This window comes from Gopherus flavomarginatus, chromosome 2, assembly GCF_025201925.1.
Source record: "Gopherus flavomarginatus isolate rGopFla2 chromosome 2, rGopFla2.mat.asm, whole genome shotgun sequence".
NCBI lineage: Eukaryota > Metazoa > Chordata > Testudines > Testudinidae > Gopherus > Gopherus flavomarginatus.
This window is the reverse complement of record NC_066618.1, coordinates 16,734,042-16,756,586: the sequence shown is the minus strand read 5'-3', so window position 1 is coordinate 16,756,586 and position 22,545 is coordinate 16,734,042. Positions and strand designations below refer to the sequence as shown.

Sequence of the window (22,545 nt, the reverse complement as noted above, 5' to 3'; positions counted from 1 at the left end):
TGCTTTCCTGATGCCGTGGAAGAGGCAGCTCCTTTATGCCTTCCCACCGTTCCCGCTGGTTCACAAGGTCCTGCTAAAACTTCACAGGGACAGAGCACGCCTAATCATGATCGCTCCAGCGTGGCCCAGGCAGCACTGGTAGACCACGTTGCTCGACCTGTCGATAGCCAACCCAATTACCCTGCCACTCCACCCAGACCTCATAACTCAGGACCACGGCAGACTTCGCCACCTGGACCTGCAGGCTCTTCACCTCTCGGCGTGGCTGCTGCGTGGCTAAACCAGTCAGAGTTACGTTGCTGTGCATCAGTATGACAAGTTCTCCTGCGTAGCAGGAAACCTTCTACCCGGTCAACGTATCTGGCCAAGTGGAAACGTTTCTCCTGCTGGTGCGAAATGCATAATCTTACTCCCACTGAGGTCTCGATTCCCTCTATTTTGGACTATCTCTGGTCTCTCAAACAGCAGGGCCTAGCAGTATCATCACTGAGGGTACATTTGGCAGCCATCTCTACCTTCCACCCAGGGGAAGATGGCCGTTCCGTGTTCTCACACCCTATTGTTTCGAGGTTCCTCAAGGGCTTGGAGTGCTTATACCCCCAAGTACGCCGCCCAGCCCCATCCTGGGACCTCAACCTGGTTTTAACCAGGCTTATGGCTCCCCCATTCGAGCCATTAGCAACCTGCTCGCTACTATACCTGTCTTGGAAGACAGCTTTCCTCGTAGCCATTACATCGGCCAGACGAGTCTTCGAGCTTAGGGCTGTTACGGTGGATCCGCCATATACCTGTGTTCCACAGGGACAAGGTGCAGTTGCGGCCACACCCGACATTCCTCCCTAAGGTGGTTTCGGCCTTTCATGTTAACCAGGACATCTTTGTCCTGGTCTTCTTCCCGAAGTCACACTCAACGCGACGGGAGCAACAACTGTATTCCCTGGACATCCGTAGAGCGCTCGCATTTTATATTGAGCGGACAAAACCTTTTCATAAAACGCCCTAACTCTGTCGCGGTGGCAGACCGAATGAAAGGCCTACCTGTTTCCTCTTAGAGGATCTCATCTTGGGTTATGGCGTGCATCCACACTTGTTATGATTTGGCTCCTATTTCCCCAAGCCACATCACTGCGCATTCTACCAGGGCTTAGGCTTTATCTACCGCCTTCCTGGCTCGTGTACCTATCCAGGAGATATGTTGCGCAGCTACCTGGTCTTTGGTCCACACCTTTGCTTCACATTATGCTCTGGTTCTACAGTTCAGAGATGATGCAGCCTTTGGCTCAGCAGTTTTGCATTCTGCAACATCTCACTCCGACCCCACCACCTAGGTAAGGCTTGGGAATCACCTAATTGGAATGGATATGAGCAAGCACTCGAAGAAAAAAAGATGGTTACTCACCTTTGTAACTGTTGTTCTTCGAGATGTGTTGCTCATATCCATTCCAAACCTGCCCTCCTTCCCCACTGTTGGAGTAGCCAGCAAGAAAGAACTGAGGGGCGGTTGGGTCGGCAGGGGTATATATCTGGCGCCATAGCGGCGCCACTCCAGGGGGCTGCCACCGAGTGTTGCTAGGGTAAAAATCTTCCGACGAACGTGCACGCGGCACGCGCCCACCTAATTGGAATGGATATGAGCAACACATCTCGAAGAACAACAGTTACAAAGGTGAATAACCGTCTTTTCCCTCCCTGGAATTAGGGGACTGGTTTGCGAGCCACAACCTCAAAGATGCCTACTTCCACGTAATGATTCATCCTTCTCGCAAAAGATTTCTTTGTTTTACTTTCAGTCACAATCATTACCAGGTTCTACACTTTTTTGGCCTGTTATCCGCCCCAAGGGTGTTCTTAAAAATCATGGCTATTGCAGCTGCCTACCTCCGTCATATAGGGATAACTGTCTTTCTCTGCCTTGACAACTGGCTCCTCAAGGATTGGTCAGATCAGGAGTTAGGTTTGCCGTCCAAACAACAACTTCACTATTCTGAAGGCTAGGCCTGCAAATAAATCTCAAGAAATCTATCTTGACCTCTGCACAACGAATTCTCTTTATCGGAGCACTTCTGGATTTGATAATTGGAAGAGTTTATCTCCCTCCTGATGGGTTCCTTGCTCTAAAGAACCATGTACAAAGAGTGAAGCTCGTCCCTCAAGTTCCAGCAAGGACGTGTCTGCGACTGCTGTTATGTATGGCAGCTTGTATTTTTGTAACACAAAGCAGCAGTTTGTATCTTCAGTATCTCCAGGGGTGGCTCAGGACTGTTTGTGTACCCAACAAACAGTATTAACAAGCAAGTATCTGTGCCCAATCAGGTCCTGCAGTCCGTCATCTGGTGGCTGAATACATCCAAAGTTTGTGCAGGAATCCTTCTCATCCAGAATCCTCTACAGTCATAGTAATGTTGAATGCTTCCCTTTTGGGATGGGGAGCACATTGGGGTCCTCACACAGTCCAAGACGAATGGTCACAACAGGAACAGTGCTTGCACATCAATCTATTGGAATTAAGTATGGTCAGAAATCTTGCCTCCAGTTTCTTTCCCTACTTAAAAACAAGTCTATCAAGATCATGGCAGCCTTGTATGCATGTATTATATCAATTGTCATGGTGTAGCGTGTTCCCCCTTGCTCTGCCCCAAAGCGATAAAGCTTTGGAAATGGTGCATAGCCAATCAGTTAGTCATTTAATCTTCCTACCTTCTGGGTATACAAAACACCATGGTGGACCTGAGCAGAGATTTCTTCCTAAATTACAAATGAGAGTTGTACTCTCGAGTCTTCAACAATATATTCATGGCGTGGGGATTTCCAGAGGTCAATTTTTACCACAGCAGCCAACACAAAGTGCAGGAAATTGTGTTCCAGAGGGGGGCTTTATTATCAATCTCTAGGAGATGCTTTCGTCATTACATGGACAAAAGGTCTTCTCTCTGCATATCCTCCAACTCCAATGCTCTTTAAAGGTTCTTATCAAGGTCAGACAGGACAAAGCCAAAATCATTTTGATTGTACCAGCTTGGCCAAGGCAATTTTGGTTTCCTTACCTCATCAAACTCACCTCTTGCCCTCTGTGGCAGCTCCTGAACAAACTTTGACTGTTATCTCAGAATGCAGGTCAAGTGCTCCATCCTAATCTGAACATCCTACAACTACAAACTTGATTCCTCAATGGTTCTTGGGACTGCAGACCACATGTTCATCTGAAGTACAAAAGACACTGGTAAATAGCAGAAAGGAATCTACTAGACAAAATTTACCTTCAGAAATGGAGAAGATATAACCTTTGGTGTAACTGGTGCCATCCTTCTCCTATCCAGACATCTCTTTCCTCAGTTTTTGATTTCCTGTTGGAATTGAAAAATTCAGGCCTATCTACGAGTTCCATCAAGGTTCATTTAGTGGTAATGATAGCTTTCCATATGGCAGTAGAAGGGTTCTCAGTATCTGCTCATCCGACCACCGCAAGATTCTTAAAAGGACTTTTTTTCTGCAGATTAGAGCCTCAACACCATTTCAGGATTTCAGCCTAGTTCTTAACTAGGCCCTTGAAACAACTCTTTGAGGAAGGGCTTGGCTACACTTGAAAGTTACAGCGCTGGTGGTGGCTTTACAGCGCTGTAACCTACTCCCCGTCCACACTGGCAAGGCACATACAGCGCTGTATCTCCCTGGCTACAGCGCTGCATGTACTCCACCTCGACGAGAGGAATAAAGAGAACAGCACTGCTACTGCAGCGCTGGAGTGCCAGTGTAAACAGTGATTAATCTTACTACGCTGTAACTCACCTCTGGAACCTTCCCATAATGCTTTTAAGTAAAGATAACACTCTTTTTGTTTTGTTGTGATGCCTCTCTTTGTTTTGTTGTGAACTCAGGGCTCCCCACGCTGCTTATCTAAAAAACAAACACAGCTACTGTTTGCTTGAGCAGAGGCAAACAGGGGGATTCCTTTGGCATGTCCACAGCTAGTGTTTGCTTGAGGAGAGAAACAGCATGGCGGGTGGGAGGGGGGCCGTTTCGGAGCAGCTGCTTATCTGGTCTGTAAGGAAAAAAACAGAGAGCTATTTGCATTTAGTGAATGAGAGAGGGGTGGGGGAAGGGGTCGGAACTTGCAAGGCAGGGAGATGACACAGTGTCAGCTCCAAAAATCCACACTCTCTCTGTCTCCCCTATGCTCCCTGTCACACTCAACCCCACCCCCCTCTTTTGAAAAGCACATTGCAGCCACTTGAATGCTGGGATAGCTGCCCATAATGCACCACTCCCAACACTGCTGCAAATGCTGCAAACGTGGCCACACTGCAGCGCTGGTAGCTGTCAGTGTGGCCACACTGCAGGGCTTTTCCTACACAGCTGTACGAAGACAGCTTTAACTCCTAGCACTGTACAGCTGCAAGTATAGCCAAACTCCCATTAGCTACATGCTTGTTGCTACATCTGTCTACGAAGTTAGTCGTCTTGGTGATCATCACTTCTATTCAAAGAGTTGAGGAGATGGGAGGCTCTAATGGCCCGCCATCCTTTTACTTTGTTTTCCAAGAAGAAGGTATCTTTACAACCTCATCCAAAGATCTTATCTACGGTGTCCTCTGAATTTCATATCAACCAAACTATTCACTTTCCAGGGTTTTTTCCTAAGCTGCATCAGCCTACACGAGTCTTTTTTTCATACACTAGATATTGTGAGCATTAGCCTTTTACTTAGACAGGACTAAGCCATTCTGCAAAACCCCTAGACTCTTTGTTTCTATTGCATAGAGGTCTAAGGGAGCATCTGTCTCCACTCAGGGCATGTCTACACAGGGATAAAAAACCTGTGGCTGGCCTAGGTCAGCTGACTTGGGTTAATAGGGGTTGGGCTCTGGGGCTGAAAAATCTGTGTAGATGTTTGGACTTGGGCTGTAGCCTGAGCTCTGGGATCCTCCACCCTCGCATAGTTCCAGAGCTCAGGCCCCAGCCAGAGCCAGAACACTGAGATTTTTCAGCCCCATGGCCCAAGTCAGCTGACCTGGGCCAGCCACGACCACTTTCTAAATGGATCTCGATGTATTATTGCCTGCTATGGGTTCACTGGGGTTCTACCTCCCTAAGAGTGATTGCACACTCTGCTAGATGACAGTCTACATCTGTAGGCCTCCTTAAAGACATTCCAGTTGCTGAAATCTGCAGGGTTGCAACATAGTCCTTGTTGCACATGTTTTCCGACCACTGTGTCTTAATTCATGCTGCAAGATCAGATGCGGCAGTAGGCAACGCAGTTCTTTCTTCAATGGTGTTTTGAAACTCCCATGTCCTTAAATGGTTACTGCTAAGGAGTCACCTAAAATGGAACACTGTGGTGGGGTGCAAATCCCACACTGGACAACAACGTGTTAAGGAACTACTGCCAGCTCGGCCAACCCCACCCCACCACACCTGTAGCAAATGCACCAACTGGAAGAGGAGTTAAAAGGCATGGAAGTGGCTCACTTGGTGGCAGACGGGGAAAGAGAGCAAATGTGCAACGTGCAGTGGAGAAGGGCTGAGACAAAGGCCGAATCTTGCCCCAAAAACAACTGCCCAAAGCTCCCTCCCTGAGGCAAGGGAGGGCCTGCTATAGAGATAGTCTGCGAGGGAAGCATTCCCCTCTCCCTCTAGTACAAACTCTGGACTTCAGTAATTCCTTTTGTTTGGTATGAAATACCCCTGCAGGGGAAGATCCTATGACTGAGCTGCCCAGGAGGGTGGGCCATACTAAGGAGGAGGCAGTTGCCACCCAAGAGAAGAAGAGAGCTACCATGCCACACACCGCCACCAGAAGGTGTCTTAAGATGAGCAGGCACCCTTCACACCATCTTAACCCAGACAGTGACTCTGGGACAATCGCAAGGTGGGAGATAGGACGTGGCCCAGGGAAGGCAGCCTTAAGCAACCCCCTTGCTGTTAGATCACTGATTGCCCTCAAAAGGCCTGGGTCAGAGCCCAGTGGGTGTGGGAGGGTCCTGGCTCCCCTATCAACAACCCTCCTGTAAGTCACAGGCCTAAGCTATGACCAGTATGTGGCGTTCCCCTACCAACCGACCCCTGAGCAAGGACCATCACAAGCACCCACAGGGCACTGCTCGAAGGGGAAGGAGAGGTTACTCACCTTGTGCAGGTACTGCAGTTCTTCGAGATGTGTGCCTGCAGGTGCTCCTCTACCTGACCTCTTCCTCTCTGCTTCAGAACTGCCTCTGTGGGCTCTGTGGCAGAGGAGCAATGAAGGGCCCTATATAGTCTTGGTAGAGGGCATGAGGATGTCATGTGAGCTGGCAGAACAGGCATTGCTACCAATAATCTCCAGTCAAAGGTTGGGTGCCTGCACACCTAAAGTGGAGCACCCACAAGGGGACACATCCTGAAGAACTGCAGTTACTGCACAAGGTGAGTAACCTCTCCTTCCCCTGTACCTTTGCTCCTAACTTTATTCTAACTGCTGGCTTGGATTTTTCTTTGATAAAATGAAGGAAAAAATAAACATTTAAAGCTGTTGAGCTCCTTGCATATAGATATTCTGAGATTAGTGTGGATATTAAAAGTAATAATAGTGCTGTACACTTACATAGCTTCTGTCATTTGCGAATGCCGTGCTTTTCAAGATAGATAGCTCCCGTTATCCCCATTTTACAGACAGGAAAATAGAGACACAGGAAGGCAAAGTGATTTGTCCAAGGAGCTACAAGCTAGTGGCACAGCTGGGAATAGATTCCCAGTTCTCTGCTCTTAACCACTGCACAATGCTATCTCCTTGTATAATGGATTATACACATAGGCTACATTTGAATATTTAAGTTTTAAGCAGAGGGAGGAGGAAATCCCCTTTAGAAACAGGAGGATGAGATGTGTATATGGTTTTTTTGAGAGAAGGGTAGAAAAATTGGTTGAGCAAGTGCAGGCTCAGTTTTCAGCTTACCTTCTTCTCTGGTCTTATTTTGACCTGCACTTTAATAATAATTCCTTTGTTTACAGCCTCCGGCCTCTCCTCTTCTCCATCTACCCCAACACAAGTGACCAAGCAGCCTCCATTTCCTCTTGAATCCTATAAACATGAACCTGAGAGACTAGAAACCCGGATTCACTCTTCTCCTCCGGACACAGGGCAGAGGATTACTCTGCCTCCGCCCCAAAATGCAGCCAAGCCTCCCACAGTGATGCCAACTCCCTGTGCTACCTCAAAAACAGTAAGTGGAGTATTTTGTTTAGCCTTTTCAATAGGAAGAGACCTCTGTGTGTTAGTGTTTTCAATGGCTAAGAAGCTGGGAACTGTGCATGCATAATGTGGGGCAGATTGTGGGTAGTTGTACCCCTTTATTTCAGGGATGTCCCAAGACTTCACCATGTTCTGTAGACCAATGTCATCTGTAATCTGAAGTAAACTATGCAGTGGTTATAGGTCCTAGTATCTACATTTTGATCTGAAGTGCCAGGTCAGGGTAGGGTAAAGTTGTTCGGCCTGCATGTTTTTTCTCCCAAGCCAACCTCTGAACTGGAGCTAGCAGAAAGGAGAGTTTACATAATTTTCCTGCTGGGGAAGAACCAACCACCACTTCAAACAGAAACTCTACCATAGTATCAGCTGCGCCAGTCCCCAGCAGGTTTTCTTCCCCCTAGTCCAGCAAAATGAGAAAGGAAGAGCACAACCGCCAGGGGACATGGGCAGCTCCCAGGAGCAGAGACTCTCTGGCAACATGTCAGCAGACTGCATATTACAGTAGCCATCAATGTGTCTGGCTACTTCATTGTTATACCTGAAAGGCTGGTTGTGGGTGTTTCCGACTTCCCAGCGTATTTTAGTAACACACTCATAGCAAAACTTCCCATACAATGATAGCACATACAATCCAAAAGGATGTTAATGTTCAACAGATCAAGACTTTTAGAATGATACCTTACAAGGCATACTTTGTACAAAACATCCCATGATCATATCACCATAGTAAATATGGGGGTGCCAAGATGTTGCTTTGGAATGCAGAGCGTCACAATGACATTGTAAAGTGTTGTCACCAGTTGGTGTATTTTAGTGTTGGATGCATCTATACAAATGAGAGGTTGAGAGGAATGTAAATATTTAGGGCCTGATTCCCCTTTGCTTTTCACCTTATGTCATCATTTATACCTCGGCAGAGTAGGTGTAAAATGCTGCCATTCTGATTTAGTTATCTTCACTTTGCCCCAATATAAATGATGGCAAAAGGTGCAAAGCAGTGGGGAATCAGACCCTTTATGTTTCATTTTCAACAGATGTCTTTAAAACCTATTAAATCCTTGATAAGATCTACTGAGTGGGCAAAGCGTTAGGAGAATGTGACTCACCTTCAACAGCTTGGAGATGAATATGAGACTGATAGATAGGTTCAGGATTCCTGTCTCTTAGTGATTGAATAGCTCACACTCTTCTCAGCAGTGCAGGTATACAGCATTGCTCACAAATCTGACCACAGTAGAGGAACATCATTATTTTATGAGCATTGCATGCATACTTTGTCTTCATTTATCCTGACTTTTTCTCTTCTGTTGTGGGGTAATAAAACATTTGTGTTCATAAAGCACATACCATAAACAAGTTCCTAAAAGCCTTGCTGCTTATTAAGGCAGTTTTTCCTCTGGTTAATGATTATTTTAAATCCTCTCTATAGATTATATGATAAATTATTCATGCTAACAGCTGTGGAATGCCCCTAGGTACACAGTTTTGTCGATCAGAGGGAGGCTTGTGTGCAGACATGGCAACCTGTCTCAGACATCACTTAAAAGATGAAAGCTTGTTTCTTTCAGAAACTTTTTATGTACTAGTCTTACAGGTAACATCTAAAATTACTGTAACTGAAAGAATTTAGAAAAAAGTCTCTATTTACTTTGCGAGTCTGTTTTCCTCTATGTAGTCAGTTATTTAGGCCCCAGTCATTCAAATATTTATGCACATGCTTAATTTTAAGCATGAGTAGTTCCATTTTATTTATTAATTATCATTATTATTTGTATTGTGGTAGCACGTAGGAGCCCCAGTCACAAACCAGGATCCAGTGTACTAGGATCTGTACAAACACACAACAGCAGGGGGACTAAGGGGAGGTGTAGAACCAGTAGCTAGAATTAATTTTACCTTGCCTTTTAGAACTGACTAGATTTCAAGTTGTTTCTGTCCCTATGCCGAACTGGCCTTTGGTGTGCCTGGGAGTATGGCATTGAAGGGGTAAAAATCTGCTAGAGAAAAAGAGAGAGGGGGAGGGAAAAATAATACTATTTATTTTCCTCCTGATATAATCTCAACATTTTCTTGCTGTGAAGAGCACTTTGAAGGATAGAATATTATCCTGAGCCTTAGATTTTGGAGAGGGGATGAAAATGTAGGAGGCAGCTCTTGACAGCGAGTAAAGAAGCATACTTCTTCAGAGCAGATAATCAGAATACTACACACCAATCCAAGCAATTAACTCCACACCGAATGGATGTTCAGATTAATTACTATGTGACACATCTCTGCAGTGGTACTTGTGGGCACTACTTCTAAAATTTTAGATATTCATTAATATGCATACCATATTCTTTCAATAATGTATGTGTGTTTGTGTCTGTCGGGCCAGAGTGGTGTAATGAGGAATTTAGCTGATAAGAGATCAAAGCTGTAAAGAGAGATTAGCATGCACTACATTTAATAGGCCAACTGCAACTTGATTTTTCAATGTACAGTTCATGAGACAGCTTGTACTTTGACCTCGTGTTGTTTGGACTATGTGCCCTTCAGGCAATAAGTGGTGAATGATGATAACTTATTCTTCTTTAATGTGAAATTACTAACTATGGAATGCAAAGAGGTTGTAAATTTAATAGTGAACATATTTCCCGGTTTCTGCTTTGCCCATTTTGAAATGGAAAATAATGTGCTGAGCTTAACGTTGCTGTTGTCCTTGTTGTTCCCTCCTCACTCCTTCCTCTGCAGTGTTATGGGTCGATGTGATGAAAGGACCAGGGTTCCATTTATCACAAAAATGTACATGTTTGCAGAGGACATCACTTCCCAGCCCATTTCAGGGCCTTGTCCTCCCCTCCATGAGAATAAATCATGCGGAGGAAAGAACTCCCTGCTTATCAACCTGTGGAGCTTCCTTTGAATTCTCCTCCTGTTGGGGAGAGTAGGATTTGTGCCTCCCGCCCCTCCCAAAAGAAGCCAAGGGTAATGCACCCTTAATAGCAAGATCTCCAGGAGGCAAGAGCATCTGCACAAATGCCTCTTGCCTCCTCTATGCCCTCTGGTTCTATAGCCTCCCACCAGTCTCTGTAAACATGGCTTCTGGTCATGCATCGGGCCACCCCTCCTCTTACACTGTGATTATTCCCCTGCACCCATCTAAAGGGGATTCCTCAGCAAGAAAGGGAAGCCTCAGCCTAGAGCCCTGCAATGGGATTGGGGTCCCAGAGAACTGGCTGCCATAATAGCAGGAGTGAGGTGGGAGTGGGATTAAAAATAGTCCCACACAGAGCTCTCAGATTTGGATGTTTTACCCTGCAGGTGTTTCTCCTTGGGGAATTCTGTACCACTGTGCATGTGCAGAATTTATGTCCCCGATCCCCCACAGATTTCTTTGTTTCCTTGCAGAAAAATCCCTTTCTGACAGGGAAGCAAAGGGAAGCCGCAAAAGTGGTCATGCGACCCTCCCCAGCAGTATGTTTTGGGTGCCCATGACAGCCAGCAAAGAGGCAAATCACTGTGGGGTGGGGGGCAGGACTGGGGAAGACATGGCTGGTGGCACCTAACCTGCACTGAGCTTAGCTGCTAGTCCCGGCTGGGCTGGGCAAGACAGGACTTCCTCTTCCCCTGCACTGCATCCAGGTCAGGCCCGCCCCCAGATTTCTCTCCCGGCTGTAGGAAGTTCTGCAAACTCCCCACCCCTCAGCACTTCCTGCACCCATTGCTTCCCAGCTGCAGGGGGAGGGCTCACTGTACAGGGAGCTGCCCCCCATCCATCCAACTCCTGTGCATCCACATCTGGAAGAGCCTAGTCCACATCTGCTTTACCCATTCCAAATTCACAGCCCTCCAAGTGAGGAAGGAGAGGGGGAATGTGCCACAGAGATGGAACTGTACCCTCCTCCACACCTAGACATGAAGGGGAGTATGGGGCTTCAGTGACTTCCTGGCTCTTTAATAGTGGCACTTCTCTCTGGGGCTTTTAATGCTACTCCTTAGTCAAACTAGTAAACTCACAAACACAGCTGTTCACTTGTTTTGCATAAGGAATGATTACATCACACTCTCTTCTGTGGGCAGGGAGCCTGGGAACAAGGCTATGCACAGTAGGTCCCTCAATTTGGCTTGCTCTCTAAAAGCTGTGCCACACATCAAAGCCCCATAATCAGGCTGCTTTATTGCAGAGATTTAACTCTTCTGAAGAGAACTGGAACTGACGTTTGAATCTAAAGTTATTTTACAAAACCTCGTGAGTTGGGGAAAGGGAGTCTGTTCTTTCACTGTACAGAGATTCAGAATTTCAGCATTCAGGTGAGTTAAGGCAGTATATTAGTGTGCCAAGACATTACTGTGACTCACCATTGATTTATACTGCCGTAAACTGATTACAGAAATTAGAGATGAAAGGATTTAATAATTATCTAGTCTGTTACCTGCTAATGCAAGAGTCTTTCCTGCAATACGTTTCCTAAAACAGTTATAGCCAGTCTAGTTTTAAATGCCTCATATTATGTGGTGACCTCTGCTTACTTCTCTGTGCAAGATTATCACAGAGCTTAATGGATCTCAGTGGGCCCTCACATCTTTATTTAAACATAACTGCCAGTGAAAGAGTTGCAGTCCATGTGAAAGTTGTAGTTAAAAGCTGGTGTACACATTCACCTATTTGACAGTAGTCCATGACTGATACTTGGTTACCAAACCCAATAAATAAATAGCTTTTAAAAAGGAGTATATATCGTCAGCTATCTGACAACTAAGTGGGGGTATTAACATTTCTCTGCAAGTATCTGAAACATTTAAATACCAGTGACCTGATTCTTCTCTCCTTTGCGTAAGTGTGTATCACTAATAACTCCATTGAATTAAATGGAGTCATAATGGGGTCAGATTTGTGTGAGGAGAGAATCAAACCCAGTGGTGGAGGGAATATTTAACAGGGTGAGGGGGCTATAACTGGGAGCAATGAGATGAAAACAAGAAAAATATAGGCTGAATATTAGGAAAAATATGCTAACATTGGGCTGTACCATTCCACTGTTCTTCAGCCAGCTATACCTCTTCCTTAAAAAAACTACTTACTTAGTTTTGAAAACAATATGTACAATCATCCCATGATGAAACTGATGTAGTTATACACTAGTTTCTAACAGCATTCACAGCCACAGCAATCAATCTTCTGATCCTGTAGGGAAATAACATTCCATAAAGGCACCCTCTGTGCCCTGAGGAAATTAGAGTGCATACATAAGATACTGCCCCCTTCCCTCCACAGACATAAATCCAGTTTAGATGAGTGAGATCAGTTGTTCACACCTTCAGGGCTAGCTTCACCCTTATCCCTAGAATCCGAGGACTCTTTGGCATTGAGGTTGGGATCCTCTTGCTTCCAGTGCCTGGCCTACATTGGGGGCTGTGACGGATCCCCGGCATGAAACCTGGAATAGTGGGACTGCTGTGCCTTTAACTCCCCTCCCTGAACTGTCTCTTCCAATGCTGTACTTGTGAGAAGCAGCAAACCCCTCCAGGTGCTATGATCACTCAGCCAACAACATACAGGGACACACCTACCTAAGTTGCATGAATGCTCTCCAAGCCACTTATGAACTATACAGAGGGAGACACCAGCAAATCCCCCAAGGTCCAAGACTTGCACCCCAGAAATGTACTGTCTTACACTGATCAAGACCTTCTCTTGAACAGTGCAAGCTCATTAATTAGTTTACCACTTCATCAAAAGATAGTGGACATGCACTACTAGCCTTTGTAATCTGAGCAGATTTCCCCAAGCACTTTAGACAAACTCAGTGGAAAGGATAAAACATTAAAATAGGTTTATTAACTACAAAAAGATAGATTTTAAGTGATAAGTGTTAGGCATAGAGGTTGAAGTTGGTTACATAAGAAAGAAACAAGGTAAAATCACAGTCTAAATTCTAAACTTTTTATGCTAAGCAAGATTTGAATCTAGCCGTTTTTCTCACCCTACGGAAAACAGGCTGAATTCCCATTCTTTTTGCCTTTAGAGTATTTGAGGGAGGAGAGAGGCCCTGGGCTGATGTCAGTCTCCAATTTATACCCCCAGTTCATGTGCATGGAAAGATACTGTCTCAAACAGGAAGTCAGGGATCACATATTCTGTGTCCCCTTCTGAGTCACGGGCCTATTCAGCTAAATGGCAGTGATTCTTGCTGTGGTCATTGGCTTGCAGAGTTCAGCCAATGTTGGCTTCTATTCAGGATATATTGGAATACTTGCTGCATCTTCTGTCATTGGGCCTTGTGCTTAACTCTCTAAGGGTGCATCTGGCAGCTATCTCAGTGTTTCATTCCCCCGTTCATGGAAGATTTAGTTTTTTTTCCAATGCCCTGGTTGTAAGATTATTAAAAGGGCTTCTTTGTTTCCATCCTCTGGTATGAGAGCTGGTTTCTCTGGAGGACCTTAACATGGTCCTGGTGTTGAGGGAACCTCTTTTCCAGCCTCCTGCATCTTCTCCCTTCCCTTTTTTGTCAGAAACATGCTTTCTTTGTGGCGATAACATATGCAAGGAGGGTCTGTGAGTTGCGGGCTCTGAGGGCATATCATCCTTATATGCAGTTCTCCAAAAACAAAGTGACTTAATGACTGTGCCTTAAGTTTTTGTGTAAAGTAGTCTCTGTTTTGTTTGAACCAGGTGGTATATTTACTTGTCGTCTTTACTAAGCCACATTCATTTCCAGAGGAGCAGCATCTCCACCCGTTAGATGTCTGATATCTAACCTTCTACCTGGACAGGACCAAAACATTTCATGCTTTGCCTTGCTTGTTTGTGTCATATGCGTATTGTATGAAGGGGCAAGTGGTCTCTTTACAAACAAATCTCTAGATGAAAACGTCCTGTATCAAGACTACATATAAAATACCTTTGACTATGCCTCCTCAGTGGGTGTGAATTCATTCTAAGAGAGTGCAAGCTCCATCAGTGTTCCTAAGTGACAGCTCAATACTGGACATTTGCAGGACTGCTATGTGGTCATCGATACATATGTTTATGAACTATTATGCCATACATCATCATCCAAAAAATCTTGCAACCTTTGAGAGGGTGGTTCTGTAATCTTTGTTAGACTGAGAACCACCTCCTGTGGGTCCTGCTTGGTGTGAGTCATGTAATTGGAATACACAGCTGCATCTACTCAAAGAAGAAATGATTACTTACTATAACCGTGGTTCTTCAAAATATGATGCAGATGTGTATTCCACAACTCACCCTTTGTCCCCCTGCATCGGAGTCTAGTCTCAGGGCATGTAGTATGTAGGGACTAAATTGGGGTCAAGGCAGAGCTGCCTCATATATAAGGTCCTACCAAATTCCTGGCCATGAAAAATGCGTCACAGACTGTGAAATCTGGTCTCCTCCAGTGAAATCTAATCTCTTGTGTGCTTTTACCCTATACTATACAGATTTCACAGGGGAAACCAGCATTTCTCAAATTAGGGATCCTGACCCAAAAGGGAGTTGCGGGGGCGTTCACAAGTTTATTTTAGGGGGGTCATAGTATTGCCATCCTTAATTCTGCGCTGCCTTCAGAGTTGGGCAGCTGGAGAGAGAGGTGGCTGTTAACTGAAGGCCCAGCTCTGCAGGCAAAAGTACAGAAGTAAGTAAGGGTGGCAATAACATACCAGGCCATCCTTACTTCTGTGCTGCTGCTGACGGCGGCTCTGCCTTTATAGCTGGGCTCCAGGCCAGCAGCCGCTGCTCTCCAGCTGTCCAGCTCTGCAAGCAGCACAGCCACCACCATCAGCACAGAAGTAAGGGTAGCAGTACCGCAACTGCCCCTCTCCCCACAATAACCTTGAGACCACGCCACAATTCCTTTTAGGTCAGGACCCCTACACTTACAATATTGCGAAATTTCAGATTTAAATAGGTGAAATCATGAAATTTACTATTTTAAAAATCCTATGACCATGAAATTGACCAAAATGGACCAGGAATTTGGTAAAGCCCTATTCATATAACCAGGGGAGGGGCTATGACCATGAGGCACAATCCCTGCCTCCTATGAGTACTGCAAGGCAAAATTCTCTGGTTCCCGTGCATTGGGTGCGCACACCTAAGTGGACTAAATGTCTGCCTCACATATCTAAAAACCAGTTGCAGTAAGTAACCATTTCTTCTCATGAAAGAAGGCCATGTTATAACAGTAATGGACTGTGTACTGCCCAATTCAGCATAAAACTGCAGCTAAGGAAGAACTGTTTATGATGATTTGCAAGCTATATTTTTGCAGTTTAAGGCAAGAATACAGAAAACTATTTACCATCTAGGCTGTTCATTTACAAGAGAGTAGAGATTCTGCACCAAACCCCTTCATGAAAAGCATAGGACAAATTCTCCGGAACCTGAACCTGCGTTACCCACTCTGAACTACTGGCCCAGATGTGGAGCACAGCTGGCAGCCATAAATAGGGTGCAGGCTGGGATTGACAGGAGAAAACACTGTGGATTCTTAACCATCCACAGGTTTCCTAGTCCATCTCTGGCTTTTGTGACACTGCTACATATTGTATCCCCCACATCCAACATCTCAAGTCCTCTCAACAATGTTGCCTGTAATCGCTTACAATGTTTTAAGACATGTAAGTCCTGATTGGCCTTGAAAGGAAATGTGCAGTACCAAGTGGCCATTCCTATGACTCTTCCTCCCCTCCTCCTTCCCTAGTCCCATTCTTTGCCTAGGGAAACAGGGTCTATTGCAGTAACTCTGAAAAGATTGCTGCATAAAGGAAGGGGAAATACACTACAACCACCTTTCCCCTGAACACATCTTGCTTCACTCCACTCCCTGTGATATTCGGATCTTGCAGATTTCTGCCTAAGCAGGAAGGGAGCATTTAGCTCTTTAAAAATGGAGCCTGTGTCTACCTTTTAAAAATAATTGCAAGCAGCCAGAGTTGGCAATTAGAAAGTCAGCTGCATTGGGGTGCTGACTCATAATGGGACTAGATACCATCTCAGCAGCAGCTTGGAAAAATGTTTTCATTGTGTTGGTGCAGTGAACACAAAATATTTATTCTTTGACCATATTCACAGCAGTGTTTTTTAACTGGAACTAAGGGTCAGGTCATGTGTTTTTATGATGACAATGATTTGTATAGTGCCAAAGATGTGCACTGTTCTTTATCGTTGTAAAAATAAGACAAGGTCCCAGCCCTGTAGATCTCACAATCTAATGTATAAAAACAAAACAATGGCACAATCAGTAAAAATACCAGATCATAAGGGCGGAGTATTGGGGAAGAGGGACGTCATGACAACAAGGGGACAGGGTCAGAATCCTCTGGAGAGAGGAGCTTTTAACTTGATCACTTGCATATGTAGGGTTACAATCAATTAAATAAGTTATTAATTTTAAAAGTTTTATTATTACTATTCAGATTAGAAGTTGGCTGAAAGTGGAGGGACTTGGGGGAAATCTAGAAATATGCCATTTCCCCATGCTCCATAACAGGAAAAGTTAAAAATTATGGATTTGAAGTTGTGTGTGCATGATGCTGTGCAGACAAATAATAAACTGGATCCCTGACCCGAGGAGCTTACTATGCAAGGGCCTGACCCTGCAAACATTACCACATGTGGTACTTATTCTCATGAGCATCAACAGCACTATTCATGGTTGTAAGTACTGCTTCCAGTAGTGTTTGCAGGACAGGGTCTAAGTGCAGCCATAACACTACTAGTGATGATGACACACAAGGCAGAATGTTGAGGGAAGGTAAGATGAAGGTTACAATAATACCTAATTTTGTGATTGCTCTGGGTTGCTATGTACTACTTTTCTTGTTCGTAGTTTGGTTGTGTTTAGAAAAAGATTATGGCCCTGATCCGGGAAAACACTTAAACACATGCTTAATTTTAAGCACATTAATAGTCCTGTTGACTTCAAAAGAATTGCTCACATGCTTAAAGTTAAGACCCTGCTTTAATTGCTTTGCTGGATCAGGACCTATATAAATTTTATTGGTTAAAAGATTTAAAAGATGACTAGGAGGGATATTGAGGATGAGAAGATGACTGCAGAAGTGGAGTGGAATAATGGGTAATGGATTTGAGCAGGGCCAGCTCCAGGCCACAGCGTGCCAAGCACGTGCTTGGGGCGGCACGCCGTGGGGGGCGCTCTGCCGGTTGCTGGGAGGGTGGCAGGCGGCTCCGGTGGACCTGCCGCAGGCGTTTCTGCGGACGGTCTGCTGATCCCGCGGCTCCGGTGGACCTCCCGCAGACACGCCTGCGGCAGCTCCACCACAGCACAGGACCATCGGACCCTCCGCAGGAACGCCTATGGGAGGTCCACCGGGACCGGCGAGCGGCAGAGTGTCCCCCGCGGCGTGCTGCCGTGCTTGGGGCGGTGACATTGCTAGAGCTGGCCCTGGATTTGAGGCAAGCACAAGAAATTGGAGATGAGGAGTGGAGGAAAAGGGTAAAGACAAGGATCAGGGAAGGAGATGATAGTTTGACCACAATGAGTCAGAAACAATTGGTGAAGTCAGGCTCAATCATTGGGCAGCCATGATAGCAGTAAGAGCAGCTGGCTGCAAAGGTACCACCCTGATGCCCTTCTGTTGGTGGGGGCTACTGGCTAAGCCTGGGGATTTACTTATTTAGACATTGTAATGATGCCCATTGCCTCAGCACCAGGGCCCCTTATATCACTGGAAACAGCCCTTTACAAAGAAATAGTCCTACAAAAGAGAAAATATAGTAACAGGCATCTCACTCGCCCCCATCTGTTAGCATTCTGGTAGGGTCAATCAAAAACTTGTCCTAGCCGCTAAGTTTTACACTATGACTGAAGCTTACCAAATTTGGGTTCTGATGGACCTCTGGAGTGAGCAATTTCCAGATGTGTGAACCTCCATTGAAAACACATGGTCTCTTTCCTCTTGAGGTGTTTAACCTCAGAAATAGACAGCAAGCATAACCAAGAGAATGTTAGCCCCCGTGAGGGTACAAAGGGAGAGCAGCACAAGCTGGTCACCTAACAGTTCTCCTCATTACGTAATCTTTTATAGATACGGAGGTTACACTTTGAAGAGGGAATACCATTGCCCGCTCTTTATACCTTTCAGCAGATGCATCAGCATTTGGCTTTTGCAGCCTTGTGGAAATGTTTTGGGATACAAAGAACATTTCAGTTAAAGAGCTAATGAAAATAAGAGATTCAGAGTGAGGTGGGGTTGTCTAACGGTTAGAGCATTGGCTTGGGATCTGAGAGTTCCATGAGTGGTTACAGATGTGTATTCCACTCAACTGCACATGTGCCCAGTGCACTGAGGCCAGAGGGCTTTTTGTAGTAGAACCCATCAGGGTGACACAGGCACCCTACACTTCCTCATAGCCTCTCCCAAGACTACATAAGGGCAGCGCTGCCCCAATCCTCCTCAGTTCCTTCTCAACACCTATGGCCTGAGTCAAAGTTCAATGTGAGGCTTACCTTGTGGTTACTGCATCAGTGAGTTTTCTCCCTGCCTTTTTTGTGAGTACCTAGTAATTAGCAGTTAGTACCCAGTAGCTTTGTTCATTTCATATGAAGCCCTGTGGTATGCTCTCACCAAGCTTTAAGCACTGCCTGTCATGTGGGGCAGCTATCCCAAATAATGACCCCCAAATGCACTGCCTTTTGTGTCTAGGCGAGGGACACAGAGAGGTGCAGTATCTCCCATTCTTTCAGAAAAAGAACACAGACAGCCAGATATCTGAATCTTAAATAGCACCTCATGCAGAAGGTGATGAGGCCTGCTTCAGCCCCAGGGCCTTCGTCAGATTGCCTGGCCCCTCAGGCAGGTGCTGAGGTTATGGTAGTTTCTGGCAGGTCTCATGACTAAGACTCTTCTCGGAGAAAAAGGCTGATCTTCCTCCCTGGGGCCTCTATGAATGAGGACCCATAAAACCAGCCAGAACCATTCCAGATTGAGGAGAGACTTTCTCTTCTTCCTCAAAGAAAGGCTTGAAACATCACTGGGACTCCTCAGGTACTCAGGGTAGAGCTGGACCCTTAACCTATATCTCCCCAGTACCACAGCAAGAACATATCAGTACCTTAATGTCAAGTCCAGTACCATCTGTGAAATGGCCATTGAGTCCGGAACCAACGTGCACAACTGTGGCACCGAAGCTGTCAGTACCAACTAGTTCACAGGCTTATCAGGCAGCAACTGATTTGCTTTGCCTCTCGGTTCCAGGCTTTCTTCTGGTGCGAGTCCTTTGCAGTAGAGCTATTGCTGGCCCATTTGGATCTGTTGCTTTGGTGCACAGGCTATCATCTGTGCTGGTGTCAGTACCAGCTAGGAAGCCTACAAAAGTTGTGACTTCAATATCAGCTTTGGCACTGACACTCTCCATGTCAGTACTTAGTTATGCCTCGACCTCAACAATGGTCTCTCTTGGCACCCACAGCTTTGGTACCAGGGCATTTCTCTGACAGGGTACGAATGGTACTTCATACATTTGCACCAGTGATGAAGTCCATCCCGACACTGAGTGTCAACATAGTCCGCTTAACATCTTGGGGTGCGTTTGCAATACTAACTACAGTGTGGACTTCAGTACTCTTCTCATTGGGCTACAGACAGATCAGAGCATCTAGTGGTCCCTTCTGGTTTAGCTCCTCTGTTGCCTACTGATTATTCAAATGGCTCTTTGCAACTTGTTTTTGAATCCTCTTCTATTTCACCATCTCCTCCTAGGCATTGGTCTAGTAAGCCTTCAAGGCTGTTTCCAGAGGGAGAACGTAGGAACGGTCCTGCTCTTGGTACCAATAATACAGACAGGTCATTATGGCCCAGTACCTGCTGGCCTCCTGTCTCCAAGGTCCTGATCATCAGCACACTTGAGGTCGAGATCACCAGACTGTTTGGCTAGTTGACTTCTATAGCCTCCTACATTGGGGGCACCTGCAGATGTTGTTCTTACTGAGCCATTACCACAGGACCAGGTCCTACCACAGGAGGATCCATTGGCTCCCGTTGCTTTGTCACCCACCTGACCAGATGATTCATTGGATCCAGATTTCTCCTCCTTTATTCTAGAATATTTTAAGTCCTATCAAGATCACCTATGCTAAATTTGTCTAAGAGAACACAGACAAGCTCTGGACATTAAGTTGTCAGCACCTGGGAGGGTTGCCCTCTCTGCAAATGAGGCTGTTTTGGAGCCAAAGACCTTGTGATACACACCAATCTCCTTAGCTCCTACAAGTAAGACAAACATTACTATGTCCTCATGAAAAGCTTTGAATGTATTTATTCCCATCTGGCCCCAAACTCCCTTGTGGTCACTGTCACCAGTGAAAGGTTGCAACAGGGAAAGTTCAAATTAACACCCAAAGAAAAGGAGGCTGTGGAGAAAGAGATTTATTCTGCCTTGTCTCTCCAGACATGCATAGCTAATCAGCAGGTTTGTTTATAAAAGAAAGACTTTGTAAACTAGATCACGTCTAAATTCACTGAAAAACTCCCTGAAGATGCAAAGGAAGAGTTTTAAGGCTTTCCTGACAGAAGGTCCTCTAGCAGCCACATCAATGATCCAGTTGGCGGTTGACACAGCAGATGTTTCTTCTAGGGTACGGCCTCTGCAATCACAACTAGAAGAACCTCTTCATCACAAAAATTCCAGTATAGCCCCTAACATCCAACATATTATACTCTTTGGCTGGTGAGTTTCTGTTCTCTGAAAAAAATGGAGATTTTACACTCATTTAAAGACTCCCTTGCTACACTCTGTTAGGAGACTACACACCAGCCACCAAGCGATGGCAGGACAGGGCCCAGGAATCATAGCACTATCAATGGTACTACAGGCAGCCTACTTACACTTTTGCCAACATGTCTTTCCAAAGAGGAGACATAAATCAGAAGAAGAAACCCTCTGGCTTCAACTCCAACCAGCCAACTTGTCCTTAGTTATCCTTTGGTAAGCAATCCTTTTGACTTCTGCCTTGAGGACAGCAGTCAAGTTACTGGCAATCTTCCTGTCATTTCTCTCCCATTTGAGGCCAGATTGTTCCACTTTCTCAATGCTTGGGAAGCCATAACAATGGACAAGTAGGTCTTAAGCACTATACAACTGTGATACTCTATCCAGTTTTTCTTAATTTCCTCTACTTGCCCACCTGTTCCATCCGTTTTCAGGTTCCCGCTCATGAATTGCTGCTTCCACAAGAAGTTACTTGCTTCAGGGACCATAGAAGAAGTCCCCTTCAACATCAGGGCAAGGGGTTTTACTCATGGAACTTTCTGAGACCTGTATTCAACCTTCAGAATCTCGACAAATACATCAAATATATGAGATTTCATATAGTCATCCTAGTGACGATCCTTCCCTCGCTAGATTGAAATAATTGGCTTGGTGCCCTGGATCTTCACAACACTTACTTCCATGTGGCAGTACTGCCAAACCACAAGAAGTGCCTGAGATTCATGGTCACAGTACTCCCATTTGGCTTGTCCTCAGCCCTGTCTGAATTCACCAAATGCTGGGCAGAGAGAGTGCCTATTTGCGGAGGGAGGGGATTCATGTCTTTGCTCTACCTCGACAACTGGCTGGTGTGAGGCAGATCTGAAGGCCAGGTTCTCCACCTTATCCAGTTCTTGTATTTTGATTTGAGACTCCCTTAATCACTCATGTTGAAATTGTTTCACTGAGTATAAATTGTCACTGGAGCAGAGAGACTGAATCTTAGGTCTCCTACTTCCCAGGTGGGAAGTAGGTGCCCTAACCACCAAGCTGTACAGTCACTCACTCTCTCTCTCTTTTTGCCCAGTAATTCTAGGTATTTATCCAAAGTGAAGAGATTAAGGGAGCTCCACATCAGAATATCCCATAGCTCAGTGGTTAGAGAACCCTCCTGAAAGATGGGAGACCACTGTTAAATATTTTCTTCCTCAGACAGAGAGGGGAATTGAGTGTAGATCTCCCACATCCCAGGTGAGCACTTCTAACCACTTGGCTAAAAGTAGTAAGGTGGTCACCATTCCCACCCAGATTTTGATTGAGACCCAATCTGACAGGAGTGCTTAGAGGCCATCTACCAGATCGGGTCTCACAGGTGAGATACACACACTTCTGCCTACCTGCTCCCAGTTTGTGGATCGCACTGGAGCTAAAGTGGGAGATAGGCATCTGAATTTCTAGACTAAGGCAGAGACAGAAACTTAGGTGATCAGAGAACTTTTATAGCAAAAATGTAGCCACTGAGTGTAGGCAACTATAGGATAAGGTGGCAGCTGAGTGGGGGTTTTGTGTATCACAGTGGTGCCAAAACTGGGATTTGCCTTTGACTACATTTGGGGATCTG

At 45.5% G+C, this 22,545-nt stretch overlaps 1 protein-coding gene and 1 long non-coding RNA gene across 6 annotated transcripts in view; one reads left to right on the top strand and one right to left on the bottom strand.

Annotated features, from left to right (window-relative positions):
• The window catches only part of PRKAG2 (protein kinase AMP-activated non-catalytic subunit gamma 2), a 568,070-nt gene that overhangs the window by 408,050 nt on the left and 137,475 nt on the right, over positions 1-22,545 (top strand). For 3 of the 5 annotated variants that reach the window (XR_007772607.1, XM_050940417.1, XM_050940416.1), the window contains exon 2: positions 6,988-7,208. The exons of 1 other annotated variant lie outside the window; for it this stretch is intronic. Coding sequence is in view for 2 of the 4 variants with exons in the window: in XM_050940417.1 (XP_050796374.1) it covers positions 6,988-7,208 (221 nt within the window). In the remaining 2 variants the exon portion in view is untranslated. Of the gene's footprint in view, positions 1-6,987; positions 7,209-22,545 lie in introns of those variants that run through there. One more of the 5 variants, XM_050940422.1, reaches the window with a different exon arrangement.
• The window catches only part of LOC127045057 (uncharacterized), a 37,609-nt gene continuing 16,791 nt past the window's right edge, over positions 1,728-22,545 (bottom strand). The window contains exons 2-3 of the long non-coding RNA XR_007772610.1: positions 3,059-3,200; positions 1,728-2,495 (exon numbers count right to left, since the gene is read on the bottom strand). This is a non-coding gene — a long non-coding RNA (uncharacterized LOC127045057). The remainder of the gene's footprint in view (positions 2,496-3,058; positions 3,201-22,545) is intronic.